The sequence below is a fragment of the Alexandromys fortis genome, unplaced genomic scaffold, assembly GCF_014885135.2.
Source record: "Alexandromys fortis isolate MF-2015 unplaced genomic scaffold, M_Fortis_MF-2015_v1.1 scaffold_94, whole genome shotgun sequence".
Taxonomy (NCBI): Eukaryota; Metazoa; Chordata; class Mammalia; order Rodentia; family Cricetidae; genus Alexandromys; species Alexandromys fortis.
The window spans coordinates 5,894,789-5,913,779 of NW_026067979.1; the positions used below are offsets into that span (position 1 = coordinate 5,894,789).

The 18,991-nt window shown below is 48.6% G+C and overlaps 1 protein-coding gene across 1 annotated transcript in view; it reads left to right on the top strand.

Annotated features, from left to right (window-relative positions):
* Nucleotides 1–18,991, top strand: part of Afap1l1 (actin filament associated protein 1 like 1) — a 53,928-nt gene that overhangs the window by 8,734 nt on the left and 26,203 nt on the right. The window contains exons 2-5 of the mRNA XM_050157911.1: nt 15,294–15,422; nt 16,289–16,372; nt 17,112–17,209; nt 18,043–18,151. Of these exons, the coding sequence (XP_050013868.1) occupies nt 15,294–15,422; nt 16,289–16,372; nt 17,112–17,209; nt 18,043–18,151 (420 nt within the window). The remainder of the gene's footprint in view (nt 1–15,293; nt 15,423–16,288; nt 16,373–17,111; nt 17,210–18,042; nt 18,152–18,991) is intronic.

Here is an 18,991-nt window from a genome sequence, read left to right on the forward strand (position 1 = left end):
CCCATTCTTGGTGGAGGGTGTGCTAAGGGCAGATCCTGCTGATATGAATCCAAGGAAGACTTTTTTTTTTTTTTTTTTAGCTACACTTGAACCAAGAAAACCAATCTCCTGGGACCGTGCCAGGAAACCAGAGAGACTAATGGCTTTTCCTCGCCTCTAGCTAGCAACCAGGTGTGGCTCTGAAGGACTACAGGGAGCAAGCTCAAAAGTGAGACCTGAAATCATATCTGGTTGGTGCCCATCAAAGAGAAAGTGTAAAGGACCAGAGGGACAGTGTCAAGGGATACTTTGTAGCCAAGACCCTCAGAAACACAGCAGATGGTATTTCAGGTGGGGGAAGAGGTGGAGAGAGAGAGAGGGAGAGAGAGAGAGAGAGAGAGAGAGAGAGAGAGAGAGAGAGAGAGAGAGAGAGAGAGAGACCCAGAAGGTGCTGAGGAGCAGGCAAAAACCACATGCCTGCAGCCCAGAACATCAGCAAGAAGCAAGCAGGGCCTTGAGGGCCTCCACAGAGCCCCCCCCCCCCCACAGTCTCTGGTCTTCAACAGGGTGTGCCCTATTCTCGGAGGCTCTGCTACTTGTGATGTGCCTAATTATAGACACAGATAAGACCAGAGTCAAGGGCCTTGGCTGCCTGCTAGTGTCTAGTTACCCCTTTCCGATCCTGTCTGTACCTGTTTTCACTTAATCCTCTGTTTCTTCCACGGAAACCATCAGGAGGCTCCAGGCAGGCATGGGAAGGTGCTCTGTGCACAGAAAGCATTGCAGTTCAGTTCTTCAAAGTGAGGCTTGGAATGCAAGTTTGTATCTGATTTTCTTCCTTAATAAGCAAGAGAGGAACCTTAGTCGTTCCCAGCACCCTCAAGGCTCTTGCTCATGTACACCCTTTATTGGCACTGGAAGGAAACAGCAGGTTTGGAGATGCTCTGGGAACCGGATGAGAGTCCATTCTTGTTATAATCTGGCCAAGAATCTGGCTACATTCTACCTGTATGCTGAGAACTGGAGTCAGGCTAAATTCCAAAGTAAAGGTTAATTTATTTGCTGAAGGAAATATCAAGATGGGAGCATTCAGGCTATAGTGTGGTTACTCTTAACTGCTCTTCTTCAGGTCCATAAAGAGAGAAAACGAAAACAGAGCAGAGGCATCAAAGAACTTTGCAGTTTGGCAAGAAAAATAATTGAGTTTAGGATTGTAGACCATGCTGAGGAGCTGCTGAATAGTTAGAGGTTCTAGTTACCATTCCCCTTCCCCAACTCCTCCCAAATCCTTCCCACTTCCCTACCCACCCAAGTCTACACCCTTTCTCTCTCACTAGAATACAAAACAGGCATCAATGTAATAATAATAAATAAAAACAGAGAAAAAGAGTAAAAGAAAAATCACAAGAAACCCCCATGCAGGTGGTGAGTTAACATACATATTTTCATATACAGAAACAAAATTGGAAACCATAATATATAAGCAAACGATCTTAAGGTAAAAATAAAATGATAAATAACAAATAAATAAACACCTAGACAAAACATTATGAGATTTAAAGAAAAAACCCTCCAAAAATACCATTGAGTTTGTTTTGTATTAACAATTGGGCCTGCCCTTAAGTGTGGTTTGTATATCTAGTGAGACTTCATTAGAGAAAATTAATTTTTCTTTTGAGAGCGTGGGGCGGCTTCTGGGTTAGGGATGGGGGTTGTGCTACTTAACCTCTTTCTTTGGGACCCCATCTGGCTTAGACCTGTGTTGTTCTGTGCACGCTGCCACATCTGTGAGTTCACATGTGCAGCAATCCTGTTGTGTCTTGAAAACCTTGTTTACCAGGTGTTGTCTGTCCCCACTGACTCTACAGTCTGTTTCCTCAGCCTCCTCTTCCTCAGGGTTTCCTGAGTCCTAAGGGGAGGGATCTGATGGAGACAGCTCATTAGAGTATTCTAAGGTCTCTCACTCTCTGACACTGCCCAGTTGTGGGTCTCTGTATTCGTGCCCATCTACCGCAGGGGGAATCTTCTTGAGATGGGGTATCTTGTTGGCCCAGGACTTGCCAAGTATTAGGGTGGTGGCCAGTGAACCCCAGGAACCCGCCTGTCTCTGCTTCCCCAGAGTTGGAGTTACAAGCTTTTGTTTGAGCTCCTTTTTAATATCTGAGACAGCTCCCAGTGTTGTTTGCTTATGATGTGTCCTCTTACCAACCTATGCCCCATCCGTCACTGCCTAGAAGCTATGTGACCTCAAGCAAGGTGTTTAACATTTGTGTGCCCTTTTCTTCATCTGCAAAATAGAAATGATCATAATAGTGCTATGTGGATCCAGAGCACTGCACGCAAACCAGATCACCCCTCATTACTGCCTAAAGCCTCCACCACCACCACCACCCCACCACCCCGCGCTTTCCTGATGGGCCCTGCTCCTCCTCTGACTTAACAACATTTAATAGAATTTGATCCCTGGAAACCATGGTGGAAGGAGAGAACTGACACCTGAAAGTTGTCCTCTGACCTCAGCTCCATACTCATACACACCCATCATAAACACACATAGATGCCCACACACATGCGTACATGCACTCATGAACGCATATACACACATGCACATACTCATACATCATATACACATACACATGCACATGCACTCATACATGCTCACACATGCATCATACACACACATGCACTCATGCATGCATACACACACATGCACTCATATACCCGTCACACACACTTGCAAAACACACACACATGCACAATGCACTTGTGCATGCATACACACAAAAGCACACACACACCCATTGTATATACATACACACACATGCACTCATACATGCACACACACTCACACAAGCATCATACACACACACATATGCACTCGTGCACGCATACACACACATGCACTTATATACCCATCATACACACACACGCACACATACTTGCACACCCATCAAGCACATACACACTTGCTTATAGTGGATGGGCCAGGGTGGTGACCTTGATCTAGAAACTCTTTTGCCTTAGTTTCCCTACTTCTCGAATCCTGAGCCTGTGCCACCACGCCATCCTGTGAGAGTTGTTATAAAGGTATGTGTTGCCTTCCTGGACAGGTCAGGCCACTCTGCTCACAGTTGCAGAACAGAGTTATCCCATGTCCTTCTCCACTAAGCTGTAAGCCCATGAGGACAGCATCCATGCTTCACTTAGCGTGTGTCCCATCGGCACCGCAACTGCAGCTGGAGAGGGGCCAGCAGATCCTTTTAAAACGTTCTACAAGGATGGACGGACTCCTGGGCTGATGGGGAGCCTTGAGCTGAGTGCTCCTTAGGTAGAGGAGCAGTGCCGAGACCACAACATTAGGTTCACTGTGTAGAAGAAACTCCAGCACAATGAATTGTGGATACACTGTGGACTGCAGTGAGAAGCACCCACACTCAAATGGGTTTTCTTTCCTTTCCCCAGCCATCGAGGCAGCTGACATTCCTCAGCCAGCGTCTGTTTGCCCACTGTAGGACAGAGATCACTCAGAAGGGAACATAGGTAGGAACAGTGACCAAACTGGGGCAGGCACCCATGAAGCAGCTGGAAAGCCTTGTTCCTATTGATAATGGTGCTGAGTTAGTGATCACAGCTGGTAAGACAGATCATCCAGGTAAGCTGCGATGCTCAGGGTGAGCACAGAAGGACCTTTTTGGACTGTTGTCAGATTAGGGATCTGTTTCCCTTGCTTCACTTTCCCTTGCTAGCAGAAACCTTCTGATATGCCTTGGGTTGTTATGAAGTTGGCCTTGGGCCAGGGAAGTCCCAAGACTTCCCTCTAGGAGACCTCAGGGGAGGGTACAAAAAGAAAAAAAGAAAGAAAAAAAACAGGCCATGGAATTAGATGCCTGCGCGTCCAATGATCACAGGCACTTAGAACCTCACTTAACCATTAGACTTGGAGTTCTGCTCCTTTCTCTCCTCCTGAAATGGGAGTTTTCTAGGCTCTACTCTTCGCACCAAAGGGACTTTATTTTAGGCACCTGCTCCATCTGAAGTGTTTACCCAGTCCTAATTAAGCCACTTCTGACCAATCGCTCTTCTTCCACTCCTACATGAGCTCCTTCTGGCTTTTTAACAACCAACGAACATTGCATCACACCCCAGCCCCTTCCAGCCCTCCAGGGCTCAGAACACCATCTTTCTTTTGGGACACAGAATTAAGAGTTGTTGTTTCCCTTTGGGATCTCATGAGTCGGGCTTCTGCTGGCCTCATCTCTCTCCACATTTTGTCTTCCATACTCCCACTAGAATGACCCGTTAAGCTCTGTTTACAGCATCCTAGAGCTTCTCCATATTCCTCTGGCAAACCAAAAGTCAACAAACCACACAGTTAGGTTTATCACAAAGTAGTAATTCCACTCCCGGTACTAGTTTTATGAATTACTTTCTTATTACTGGGACCGAATATCTGACGAGAAGACACCTAATTTGGCGTACAATTTGAGGTGGCTTTAGCTCATAATAAGGCTCAGCGTGATTAGCATGAGGATGCTGTGCAGTGCTCTCCTGGATGCTCACAGCAGTCTTATTATTTCCATTCTGCACATGAGAAAACAGACATGGAGAAGTTAAATACCTTGCCTGAAGCCACAGGCAAGGAGGTGGCCACTGGAGCAGCGGTCACGAGCAGACAGCACTGGGAGGTGGTCTCGGATACTAAAGGAAGGTTGGACGAAAGCTGAGCAGAAAGCATGACTGTGAAACGGATGGTGACGTCGGTCTGCAGAGAGGAAGTAGAGTGAAAACTCAAGGCCGACTCCCTGGTGATATACTTCCTCCATAAAGCCTTTATATCGTAAGGTTCTGTAGCTTTCTAAGACATCAGTTGAGGACAAGTATTCAAGTCTCTGAGCCACAGCACAGAACAAAGCTATGTGTATGACTGCTTCCCACTGGTGCAGCCCGAGTTTGCACACAGCTTCCCATTGGTGCAGCCTGACCTGTGCTCGTAGCTACTTGCTAATAGTGCAGCCTAAGGCAACTGTTGATCCTTTTCTGCTTGCTTTCTCGCACTGAGGTTTCTGGGTGCCGACCCTCCACCTCTGCCTGAGCTTCCGTACGGGCCGCTACTGAGCCTTGCCTCCTGAATCTTTACGGAGTCTTCCACATGGTGAGAACCATGGTTGGCCACCACATATTTACAGTTCATGCAAAACCTCAGTTCACACGGTGCTTGTGTGCTAAAGCGAGGCGGTAAGACTTTGGTCTCACACAATAGGCAGGCAGTTATGATCACCCATCCTGCTGTCGAGAAAACTGAGGCTCAAACACATGAAGCAGCTTGGCCAAGGCCATGTAGTCAGTGAGGAGGTGGCCAAGATTTGAGCCGCTGGATTCTGGCTCCAGTGCCTGTGTTTGCTCCACTGTACCAAAACACAGCACGCCGTGGGCAGCCAGAAAGATCTCACCCTGGCACCTGTGGCCTCCAGCGAATTCTGTAAGCTCACTGGATCTCAGCAACAGTGAATTCCTACCATACAGTGATGCTACGGAGAGGGAGCAAGCACAGAGTGAGGCACAGAGTGAGGCACAGAGTGAGGCACAGAGATGCAGAACAGCACGTAGCCATCAAGAGGGAGGAACACAAGGACAGGCAGCAACATGCGCACATCTCTCTGCAACCTAATAATGATAAAGTAAGAAAGGGTTCTCTATAGCCTTAGACCCTCTTAATAACATCTGTAGTTAAAACTTTAAAATATGAATTTTCAGGCTCTCCCCTAGTTACACCAAAACTCTGAACAAAGGAAGCAAATGCCTGAGGAAGGCAGCTCTGAAGATGACGTCAGAGAGCACAAAGACCAGGGCGGTCAAGATGCTGCCTTAGTGTGGAGTGATGGTGGATGCTTAGGACAGAGAAAATAACCAATTACAAAAATGATGATAATAACCGTTACATAAATAACAGCTCTATGAGGATGGCTGTGTATGGCCCAGTGATGAAAGTAACTTGTGAGGCCAGAATTAGAATTAATCCCGTTTTCATCTTCCTGAGTCTCCAGTCTCTTCTTATAGAACCTCCCAACAAGAAGTGCTTAGTAACAAAGATGGCCAGAAAAAGCTTCCGGTGTGGATGCCAGAAGCTTCAGCTGAGTTGGGTCTGAGTGCTAATCACAGTCTGTGCTCTGTGTCTCTGGATAAGTGACTGTGGCCTCTCTGAGTCTCACAGGGTCCATTCATAGAGCAGCAGATCCTACCTTCCTTACAGGGTCAGGAGGAAAAGCTTGGTGACACATGCGGGTGCTTAGTGCCACTTCCGGAACATCACTGAAGAACTGCGAATACGAGCTGCTGTTTTACAGGCGCCCCTGGCACTGCTGCTGCTCCCCCTAACTTTGGGGAGGGAGACGGTGCAGACTGTCCAAACGGAAGCAGGCTCCCATCTTGAGTGGGAGAAGGAGCGGGTGTCACAGTTTCCCACTTCCTCCTAGAACAGTTTCCGTTGTGAGCTAAACAGGGAGGAATCCACAGACAAAGGAACAATTCTGGGAGAGCCCCATCCCACAGCCAGAAGTTATTTCCTCAGAAGTGGGACGTTATAGGCAAGCCCCCACCTCCTCCCATGTGCAAGGACGGTTTCCCTGGGACCCAGAGCTGGGAACTTCTCCAAGCGAGAGCCCCTCAATAGGGACAGAATTGCTGCTGGGGATGGCAGTGAAGACCCTGGACTTCCCTGAGCCTGTCCCCCAGCCCAGCTCCTGGATAGGGCCACCAGATATGCCCACATGACTGCTTCCCCATGATCTTTCTGACTTCCTATCTCCCTATCTTGCGGAAATCACAGCAGGTTAAAGAAATATGCTAGTCTACCATCCTGGTAATAACCCTGCTTTAAAAGTCCAATTCATTCCCCCATCACCCTGTGCCAACATATCTGGGAGTTCCACATCCTCATGCCTAGGAGGAAAATGATGCTCAAAGAGGTTAAATTGCATACCCAAAATCACCCTGAGTAAATGAGGGGAGTTAAAACTCAAACCAGGTCCTCTGAGACCAAGTCCCCAACCTATACACACACCCTCCTCTGTCCTTCAGCTTCCTTCCTCCAAAGTCCTCTCCGGCCAGGAAACCATTGCTCTGATTAACATACACAAGCCTTCCAAGGCAACTTCCACAGGGCCAAGACTGAACTCCTGAAAGATGCTGAGCACCAGACCCTAGCTGGGCAGGCGGGGCGTCTCTACTGCTTTTCCAGTCCATTTATACCATGCTCCTTCTATATAACAGGACAACAGGCAATGTTTATTTTGATGGGAAAAAAAAAAAAACCCTGCTAGTCTAACCATTGCTGTCACTTCCAGCATTTTGCCCACCATCTGGCTGTTCCTTGGTCTTCAAAAGAAGCACTTATAAAGCTACAGGAAGAAGCTGGGGCCCCTGTAGCCCCAGTCAGCAAGTTGAAAAAGACCTTGGACAGGGAAGGAGAGTTTAAACCCACAGATCAAAAGGGCCATTCTCCTAGCCTTTCCTGTGGTGCCGGTGGCCCCAGTGGAGCACCCGTGAGAGCACCATTCTGGAAGAAAGACATCACAGCCAGCCCCTCCCATTCTGCCATCCTCCCACTTATAAATTCCTCACCTATAGAACAGGGCTAGCCCACCTTGTACAGATTAATGCATGTAAATAACGTGTGAGTCTCTTAAGGCAGGTAATCCCACCCATGTTGGCTGAATACCTACAATACACTAAATGCTGTTCTACATATGTTCTCCTGTGTCAAGCCCATTCCTACTGAGGAGCCGTACTTGTGGGTTAATAGTGGTGTATGAACTGCAGAGGGCTATTTGTCTCAGACGTACATGGCTCAGTTTGCACACAGCAGCTTCCCATTGGTATAGCCTGAGTTTGTACACAACAGCTTCCCACTGGCTAAGAAATGGGGGAACAGGACTTGAACTTGGGGGTATATTACTTACTTGTATTGTTGCTATGACAGTAGCCGCTTATAGGAGAAGACGTTTATTTGGGCTCCTGGTTTGAGGTCACAGACTATCATGAAGGATGTGGTAACAGGGGCATGGGGCAGCTAGTCACGGAGTATCCAACAGAGAGCGGTGGATCCTGGCACCTCTTATTCAGTCCAGGTCTATGGCCTGTAGTATGCTACCACCCACATTTAGGGGAGATTTTCCCACCTCAGCTAATCCAATCTAGACACTCACTATATCACAATCATGTCCAGGGGTTTGCTTCTGTGGTGTCTCTGAATCCCACCAAGTTGAGAGTCGCAGTGAAGCACCACAGATTGCTTGCTCAGTATCTTCAGACTCCCACCATTTCCAGTATATGTGTCAGAATTGACAACGCCCACCACCAAGAGACCACATCCCGCAGTCATTCGCAGCTATATTCCCATGGGGGATACAAGACAGCACACAGTCTTTGGGAGCTGAGCCAAAGGAGCAATTGGGCTTTGGTTTCCTTTTTTAACGAGAGCTTTTTTGTTTGTTTGTTTTTGTGCTTTTCTTCTTCCAGACACCTCTTTACTATGCTGAGTCACTAATGGGATGGATGTGATTGTTTAAATCACATCAGCTAGCTGCTAGACTTTATCAACACGAGAAAAATGTCTGTGCCTAGAAATTCATTCCCTTCACCATTCCTTCGGCATATACTTCATGCTGGGCATGAGCATGCTCCTGTCAACATGGAGGAAACACAAATGAGGGAAACTGACCCCCCCCCAAAAAAAAAAGACACACAAGATCGATGAGGACTGGATCCCAGCACTACATAAAACTCCCAGTGTGGTGATGCTCATAGCACTTCTCAGGAGGATCGGAAATTCAAGACTGAGGCTGCGCTAGGGTACGTGAGACTCTGTTCCCAGAACAAAAAACAGTTAAGGGGGTTTCCATTTTACTACGCGAGGGCTGGAGAGATGGCTCAGCAGTTAAGAGTACTTGCTGCTCTTCCAGAGGACCTGGGCTGGGTTCCTAGCACCCACGTGGTGGCTCACAACCATCTGTAACATCAGTTCCAGGAAGTCCAGTTATCTCTCTGGCCTCTGCCAGCACCAGGCTTATACATGGTGCACACCCATACATGCAGGCAAAACACTTATATAGAAATAACTAAAAAATCTTTAAAAAAAAAAAGTTTGACCACAGGAAATGCCAGAGGGAGAGCTCTATCAAGATATGATAGCATAAATTAGGAGAAAGCAGTGTGGCCAAAAGAACAGAGGTTTCCCTGAGGAAACATGGCGGAGTAGAGAGCAGAGGCCTACTTGGCAGTCAGAGGAGGAAAATCTGGAGGCCAGAAACATGGAGAATGTCTGGGCTGAAAGGATGAGGACCAACCAGCATGGGCACCCTGGGCAAGGTCTCCCTGGTCATAGGGAGACTCCTCCCCCTAAAATAAATAACCATTCTATTAATCATAATTCCAAACTGGTGTGGGATTGTTTGTGACTTACGCCTTCACAACTTCTTTGGTCCTTGCTTTGCAGATCTTTAAAATGGGAGAGCTGGGCTAGGTCATCAAAATATCGTTTTCGTTCGTAGAGTTCGTTGAACATCTGCTGTGTGCCTTGTGTTAATAAGTATAACACATTGTCCGCACATATCATCTGGTCAATGCTTTGTAATCCAAAGTTCTGGAAGGTGTTAGTAAACAGAAACAACTCTGACCACAGTGTCAGATACAGCAGTCGCTTAGTGCGTGTTGGCTATAGACACATCAGGGCCTTATTGACTCCCCAGAGCCTCTGAGGTTAGGGATCCTCTTGAACAACAAGACCAGATCTAAACACAAGTGCAAAATACAAGAATCCAAGGACTTAGGGGCTGGAGAGATTGCTCAGCAGTTCAGAGCACTGGCTTCTCTTCTAGAGGACACAGGTTCAATCAATTCCCAGCACCCACATGACTCCAGTTCCAGGGGATCTGACACCTTCATGCCAATGTACATAAAATAAAATTAAAAAAAAAAAAGAATCCAAGGACGCGTTTGGGGGTAGACCCAGATCGCTAGCCACTACACCAGACTCTGCCCTGAAGCTACTGATCATCTTCTGTAGGAGTGTCTATCCCTTTGCTCTTTGGCTCTCTGTTATCCAGAGGGGGCAGTCCAGTGGTTTCTTAAATGATAAAGGTTTTCCTTCAGTCTATATGATTCATAGATGCTTGCTGGCATGTTTTGCAGATACTGAAATTTGCATTGCCAGGGCAGAAGCACCTGAGTCCTTGGCAAACTCCAGCCTCTAGACCCCGGTGCCTCGGGACCCTGGTGTGGATCTACCAAGTCACTCTCTGGCCGAGAGGACCAGGAGTCTGCATTTCCAACAACCCTGGAGTCTTAGGTTACCTAAAACTCGAGGGTGCTGACCTGGTGGTGGTACAGCTTGTCATCTGCCTGACACCCAGAAGGCTTCTCTCTAATGGAATTCTCTGGTGGTTTAGACCCCTTAGGAAAATCCCCCAAAGGACCATACTTCTGTATCCAGTGTTCTTGAGAACACTGTGAACTCTATTATCCAGGAAGAGCCTGGTGCTGGCTGAATGGTCTTGTGTCCACAGTGTTATATAACATTTTCTCTGGGATGTGGTTCCGTGCAGGAAAGCTCCTCTGAGCGCTGTTGCTGCTGACAGTCAGGGCTGTGAAGTATTGGTAGGCTGCCTGTGGAGATGGCCGTGTAGCAGAAACCTCACCCCTCAGAAAGAATCTCACAGGTGAAGGTGTAACCCATCACCCTCTGCAAAGAGGGTTTGGAGAGGAAGCCCAGCATTACCTCTGCCACCTCCCTCCTGCCCTTCTGTAGTTGGTTGTTTTTTACTGTTTTACTCTTAGGGGGCCCACCACCTAGCTCCAAATAAACACACAGAGGCCTATCCTTACTTATAAGTGTCTGGCCTTAGCTTGGCTTATTTATTGCCAACTTTTCTTAACTTAAATTATCCTGTCTACCTTTGCCTCTGGGCTTTTATCTTTCTCTATTCTATATATCTTTCTTTACTTCTTGCTTTGTACCTGGCTGGGTGGCTGGGTAGCTGGTCCCTGATGTCCTCCTCTCCTTCATTTCTTGTTCTTTCATCATCTCTTCCCAGAGTCCTCCTCCTATTTATTCTCCCTGCCTGCTAGCCCCGCCTATTCTTTCTCCTGCCTTTCTATTGGCCATTCAGCTCCTTATTGGACCAATCAGGAGTTTTAGACAGGCAGAGCAACGCAGCTTCATAGAGTTAAACAAATGCAACATAAAAGAATGCAACACAGGGCTGGAGAGATGGCTCAGTGGTTAAGAGCATTGCCTGCTCTTCCTAAGGTCCTGAGTTCAATTTCCAGCAACCACATGGTGGCTCACAATGATCTGTAATGAGGTCTGGTGCCCTCTTCTGGCCTGAAAGCATACAAGTAGACAAAATACTGTATACATAATAAATAAATAAATATTTTAAAAGAGAATGCAACACATCTTTGCATCATTAAACAAATGTTCCACAGCATAAACGAATGTAACACAACTTCAACTAATATTCCACAGCACCCTGGCCTCCAAGCTGTTGGGTTAAGCTGAAGTGTGGTAGGAGGTTAAAGCATGGGAGTTTAAGTTTTGAAGAAAAGGCACTTATTTCTCTTCCTTTGAGCTTTGATTTCCTCTTTCCTAGGGCAGTGGAGGTTGTCTTCTTTACTGTTCTATTGCTGAGAAGAGACACCATGACCAAGGCAACTTATAGGAGGAAGTGTTTAATTGAGAGTTGGCTTCCAGTTTCAGAGGATTGGTACATTATCGTCATGGCAGGGAGCATGACAGCAGGCAGGCAGGCAGGCATGGTGCTGGAGCGGTAGCTGAGAGCTCACACCTAGTGTGACAGTTAATAGCCAGAAAGAGAGAGGGAGACTGGGCTTTCCAGGGCTTTTGAAACCCAAGGTCCACCCCCAGTGATACATCTCCTCCAGCAAAGTCATACCTCCCAATCCTTCCCAAACAGTTCCACTGCCTGGGACCAGCATTCAAACATATGAGCCTTTGGGAGCCCTTCTCATTCTAACCACCTGCCCAGCACAAGGTGACTGCTCAGCCTCGAGGACAAGTCTTGTTCATTGACTGCAAGCCGAGTTTTCTCTCTGGGAGGCAGAAAGCATTGTGTCTGCATGCTCTGCGTCATCTTCTCCCTTAGCTCCTCCTTCTCCTCAGTCTAGTTGGATTATAGTGACCCCTGTCTGTTCAGTAATCAGTCCTTCAGCTCAGTGGGAGGGCACTTTTCCTAACACGTCCAGGTGCCCTGAATTTAATTCCCAATGGGGGAGACAGGATACTTAGAAGTCAAGGCTTTGCATGTGTGATCCTGTCAAAGACCAAATTGCCTTGCAGAGCTTGGTACTAAAGCCGCTGTGATAACCTCAGAGAATTCCCTCAGAACCTAGTTGTTCCTATAGAAAGGGCAACCAAGCTGCATGCAGGGCAATAAATATAAGTACGGCTTCTGGAGAAGCCAGGCTGATCCTGCCGCTGGGCACTTGCCTGGGGAGTAGAAACACCTGGGGATCCCAAAATATTTTCAAGGGGACCACAAGATCAAAGCTACTTTTTCATTGCCTTTTTGTTGTTTGTGGGGATCTCACTGTGATTTCAGGCTGGTCTCTAGCTCCCTGGTCTCAAGCTACCCCCTTGCCTCGGGCTTCCCCCATGCTGGAACTTCAGGGGTGCACTGCCAAGCCTGGGTCAAAAGTGTTTCAACATAGCACTAACATGCAGTGTGCCTTCCTCATGCTCCTTCTGCATAAGTGTGCAGGTACAGTGTCTGGAGGTCTAGGGGCACGTAAAGATGTCAGCTCTGAAGGCTGCTGGGATGCATGTGTGTCTTTGTGGTGGACCACCCTCTTGTTATGCAGCACTGATAGGCGCAACCTACTGCAAATGGGAGCTTCTTGGGACCTGAAGAATTTCTAAAAGTATAAAAGAATTTTGAGACCAAAAATAAAATCAGAATGCTTGGTATAAGGCTGTTCTGCCCAGTACCCCTAGGGTGCAAGAGTAGGGGAACAGGCTACACTGTTGTGTTTATACACTATGAGCATATCCCTGTGAGTGGTTAGGTATGGATGTGAATATCAGCACGCGTGTGCACGTGTGTGCGTGTGTGCGTGTGTGTGTGTGTGTGTGTGTGTGTGTGTGTGTGTGTGTGTAGAGACAGACAGACAGACACAAAGAGAAAAGAGAAAGCCTGCTGGGACAATATCCTCTTTATTTTCTCTAATCCCCAGAGCAACCAGCTTGACATATATGTCCTACAAATATTTTGAGATCATCTTAACTGAAATCCATGCATCCCTGAGGTCCAGCGAGGTCCATGATTCCTTTGGCTGCAGCAAAACTTTAAATGGTTCCTGCTCTAAAGACAGGAGCTCCTACCCCATCCAGACCCTTCCCTCTGGGGCACCAGGGACTTGGGCCCTGGGGACAGCAAGTCTCCTTCTCTGCAGCCTTGGGAGTCCACAGCTGGGAAGCAGTGAGCTCCACTCCTTTGAAGCTGTGCAGGTCCTTCGACTCTGCTCAGCCTCAGCGTGCATCCTGGAAAATGGGTCCTCCCATCAGACTACTCAGAGCAGCCTGTGGGGGTGAGTTAGAAAGTGCTCCGAAGGTAGCTCCCACAATGCCAGTGGCTGGAATGCTCCTGAGGCAGTCATCTCATCTGGATTGTCACCCTTGGTTTATTTGCTCCAGCTTTAGGTTAATGCCTACGTTGCCACAGAGAGATGGCATCACTCCCTGTCCTCAACAGTGCCACTGTGCAAACGATGCCTCTTTGAAACAAAGGCCAGCATGAAGCACTCTGTGGAGCAGGCTGCAGCCTAGACTCTTAGAAAGTGAGGCACCTAGGTTAGCCCACACTTGGGAAGCCTTTTGTACACCCAACATGAGTAGGGTGAATTCAGGGGCAGCAAAGAATGCCTGAGGCGTGCTGTAAAAAAACCCTTCACAGTCCCCTGTGAGGTGTGTTACGGTTTGCCTGATTAGAGAGGAAGAAACTGAATCACTGGGAAGTTAGGTAACCTGTAGAAAGCCCCCACAACCCCAGACTGAAGCCTAGTGCTCTGGCCCAGGGTCGCTAGAGTGATGATCCTCCTAGGATCCGAGCCTTTGCATAGTCACATCAGCGCCTCCTTGCCCAGTGGATCTAAACTATAAACTCACAGACCTGAGAGTCCAAGCTCTTCTAGGTGCTTCTCGGTGGCCTCTCTATCTTAGTTCTTTACCTAAAATGTGAGGTGATCCTGACATCTACCTCAAAATTGTTGGTAGGTTCAAATAAGACTCTTAAGGCAGTATGGTCCCCTGGCTAAGCAAACGGGGCGAGGAGTCGGTGGAGACTCCTCGTAGCTATTTGTATGTAACTTCTTCGCGTCTTCATTTCATTCTTTATATAATGGGGCCAATAATGATCTGAGGGTCAGATGATAGAAGATAAAGGCTTGTTCGCACAACGCATAATCACTGCTCGACACAAGCTACCATGTGTCTGTCATAAAGCAGGGATGTGTTACAGCTGTTATGAAGCTGACCATTGTCCATAAGGCAAAAGAAGTCCTATATGGGACAGAGAAATGCCGATGACATAATGGTCTTGGCATGCTCCCGCCTTTAAAGGACTCTCCGCTCTGAGATCTTGTAAGTCGCTGGGGTCTCTGACCTGGGGAACTTGTCAGAAACCCGGAATCTCAGCTCCCACCCCAGACCTCCTGAACCAGAATCTGCATTTTGGCAAGGATCCCTATGATTCCTATGCACACTTAGGCTCGAGATGCACCCATGTACGGGCAGAAAGAACAGCAGTGCCAGTTCAGGCTATGGAGTAGGAAGGGTTAATGCTTCGTTTGGCTCTGACACAGGAAACAGAAGGTTCTAGAGATTGAAGCCTATGAATGGATGAAGCAGGAAGGCTTCCTTCCTGCCTGTGTTCTGGGCAGCTGGGGACTCCGGCTGAGATACGTTCGGAGCTCCTGTGTCTGCAAATCAGGCTGAGGCAAAGGAAAGCCATCCTGCTCCTGCCCAGGGTGGCCTGGGCTCAGATGTGCCAACATGGAGGCCCAGTCAATCTGCAGGCCAAGGCCATCTGAGGTCTAAGGCTGAGTAGGAAGGCTGGAGGAAAGCCACTGGGTTTTGAGCAGGGCCCTCCCCAGAGAGGTTGGGGACGAGCTATGGGACAGCTGTGTGGAAGCCCTGTCTGTGTCTCTGTGGTAAACAAGGCACTGCCTTCTGGCCCCTGCTGTCCTGGCCTTCAGTGGACAGGGACAAGATCTTAACTCAGGGCCTGACTTTCCCTCCCCAGTGCTGGAGCAGCTCATCCCAGAGCTCACCGGACTCCTGAGCCTCCTGGACCATGAGTACCTCAGTGACAGCACCCTGGAGAAGAAGATGGCCGTGGCCTCCATCCTGCAGAACCTGCAGCCCCTCCCAGGTCAGCCCCGAGGAGTCCCACTTAACATAGACAGCAATGGTACCATTCACCGCGGAGCCTGTGTAAGGGATGTCTAAGCCTCCGAGTGCAGAAGGTGCCAGGCTGTGACCCAGGCCCCGCCCCTCCACTGTAGTCTCAGTTGTCCTGTGTGTCCTCCTCCATCCCCAGCCCTCCACAGACTCACACATGCGTGTTCATATATTTACCACACATGATCTATTCACAGCACAACGCTCTCACACGTAACACGCTGTATACACCACACATTACACAAGATAAGCACTAACATATACCATGCATACATACACATATAAGCATATGCTATGGCTACACTGTAATGTATACGTGTGTGTACAACATGTAGTTGCACATAGACATACACTCCTGTATGCTCTCTGACACACACATCCCCACAGGTTAAACAGTTCTCACAAACTTTGTGCTTGCCCCCTCTAAAAGTGTGTATGTGTGCCTCACTGCCTACCTAGCAGTTTGCCTCAGCCTCTCGGAGATACTTGCAAGTCAGCAGACGGCATACTTTCTCTTCATAACTCACAAACTGTACCCCATCCTTGCAAGACTCCGGGAGCCTGAAGGATGAGGTAACTCTGAGTCATACTCTCCTCAAACAGAATGTCACCTGTTGCCTCACAAGATCATTGGGGTGGGGATGGGGAGGCAGGGACGAAGCTTCCTCCTCACTGGAGCCGTTTTTCCTTGCTGACCCTGAGCTGGCCTGTAGCAGCCTAGACTTCTGGATACCCTTGTGTGTGGAGGCAGAGATCGCAATCACAGTGGCCGTGCAAAAAAATCTAGAAAGAGGTGAGGTAGCCTTCTCTCCTCACTGGTGTGTCCTCCTCCCTCAGCAAAGGAAGTCTCCTTCCTGTATGTGAATACTGCAGACCTGCACTCGGGTCCCAGCTTTGTGGAGTCTCTCTTTGAAGAATTTGGTAAGTTCCCTCTCCTGACCTTAGCCAAGAACACACACACACACACACACACACACACACACACACACACACACACACGCACACACCGGGTCCCCCTTGTGCTGCTCTTGACTTTCACCCTGAGCCCGGGTAGCTCTGAAAGCCTCCGTCTGTAGTTGGAGACCTACCCCAAGCTTGAAGGAGCGAATGTGCAGGCCAAACAGCACAGCACAGAGGTTCCCTTGCAGCCACTGCCATCCATCAGTTGTGGCCCCTGAGCCTGGCTGAGGGGCCCAGCAACTCAGCAGAAAGTAGGAACTATGACCAGGGGAGAGTGGGTGTGTGAGCCTGAGAGCAACCAGCTTGGCTTGTTAGAGAGAAGGAACAGTGCAGCCATCCTAGAAAGAAAGCGCTGTTTATCTAAGGAGAGATGTATGGTCTAGGAGTTTTGAGACGACAGTCCCTGTACATCAGAGAGACGTAGGAGCCCCATACATATACAGGAGCCCCCCATTCCTCCGTGTCATATTCTCAAAGACCTCCAAAGCACCCCACAAAGATGTTCTACGGTGACTTCTGTCTGGAAGCCAGGCAAGACAGATTAGCACAGCCGACCTACGGAAGAAGCCCAGGGCACACTCTATTCAGCTGCTTGTGCAGGTTGCTAAGGATGGAGGAAGAAGGGCCTGGCTTCACAGGCAGGCCTCCAGACTCCAAGCCCAGCCATCTTTCTCCTCTGCCACCTTGGTTTTCTCTGTAGACTGTGACCTGGGTGACCTTCGGGATATGTCGGATGATGGGGAACAACCCAGCAAGGGAGCCAGCCCTGAGCCAACCAAGAGCCCGTCTCCGAGAAGTGTAAGTCCTGGCCCTGACTAACGAGGGAATCTGAGTTTTTTCACACCTACAAAGTAAAGGATTTGTTCCAGTGTTCCCAGCCTCGGGACTACAGAGTTAGAGACAAGCTTTGCTTGTCACACAGACTCTGAGCCTCATCACCTCCATGACAGGTACTAGTTGTTAATTCGCTATGCTCTTTACATACATACGGTAACCAGATGTGTTGTCCCCATTTTACAGATAAGGCTTAGGGAGAGGGTTAGGTGGTGCGCCCAGTGTCCCGCAGCGAGTAAAAGAACGTGCTGAGCTGAAAAGCTGAGGCTTCCTGACCCCAGATTTCACTGCTCCCTCAATTATATGCCCCGTGTTTACTTGTTCTATTTATTGCTCCTCGTGTGGTGGCAGAGCTTACACTAATGTTGGAGCACTGTGGGTGCGCCCACTCAAAACACAACAGCCACTCGGGGCAATTTGCAAAACTCTTGGACGTTACAAAGGCGCTCCGATGCTTGCAGAATTTACAGAAACAGAACAGCACAAACGGGCTCTCCGGTTGCCAGCTCTGAGTCTAGTAGATGTTATGGCTGCGCCAGGTACAGCATCCCACGCTGTAATCCCAGCACGTAGGAGGCAGAGATGGGAGCATTGCAGCTCAGGGCCAGCCTGGGCTACATGTTGAGACCTCAATACACAAAAGAACAGCTTAGAGCTTCACATTCAGACTGCATCCTTGGAACCCTGGCCTCCTGGCAACCAGTCTCTCTCCCTCCCTCCCTCCCTCCTCCCAACCTGTTCCCCTCTGCCATGTTCACAGCTGCCTTACTTCACAGGCCTTATTTGTTCCCCTGCAGACAGCCGACGTGCCTCCACCACTGCCCAACAAGCCTCCCCCTGAGGATTACTATGAAGAAGCCTTTCCCCTGGGGCCCGGCAAGTCCCCCGAGTACATCAGCTCACACAGTAAGTTCTGGGCCCCTCATGGCTTACAGAATTCCCTCCTTGAGAAGCAGCAAGATAAGCCACTGCCTGCCCAGCTCTGTTGCCCTTCTCTGGGATGAGCTGCCCTGAGCTTCAGACCATGGGACCAATGGCATGGCCAGGGGCTTGGCTTCTAGTCTCAGTTCTGTGACTTGAGGCGGACCCCTGTCTTCTGAGGATCTCTGCCCTCCATCCTCCAAACAAGGAGGCGATAGCTCCATTCGTAAGAGAGTGCAGGACATAAGTGACAGCTGTCAGTCCTGCTTCCCCCTCCCTCGCCCCTTCACCCTGCAGTGTCATGGTTTTCCTTCTGCGTATACATATGGATGATCGTGTTACCAAGTCAGGACATCATAGGATGTGGCCCATGGCCTAAACCAAGCTTCATGGTTCAGCCTCCAGCCCCAGGGAGTCACACAGTGGTACAGGCAGAAATAGGAGAGGCTTGGTATTTATATATAGTTCAACCACCTTTTTAAAAACTATTAATATTTTATATTTGTTATGATCTACTTATAGCATAATGCTTGCAAATAGCATATATATAATTTATACATAAATATGTACCAAAGAATTCTGTGCGTGTACTTTTACCTTACACCTTAGAAAATAACCTTAGAAAAATCTCTTAAATTAGCCATTAGTCCTTGTTCTCCCACTGACTTCCCCAGTGGGCAGCAGGTGGCCCTCCCTTTGCATAAGGACCCGATGAGGACTTGACAGTGTACAGGGAAACTGGCTTTAGATGCCCAAGCATGCGCAGCTGGGTTTGTAGCTGGTAAGGCTGGTGTTCCACTTCCTTGCTGTCCCACAGCACGGCAG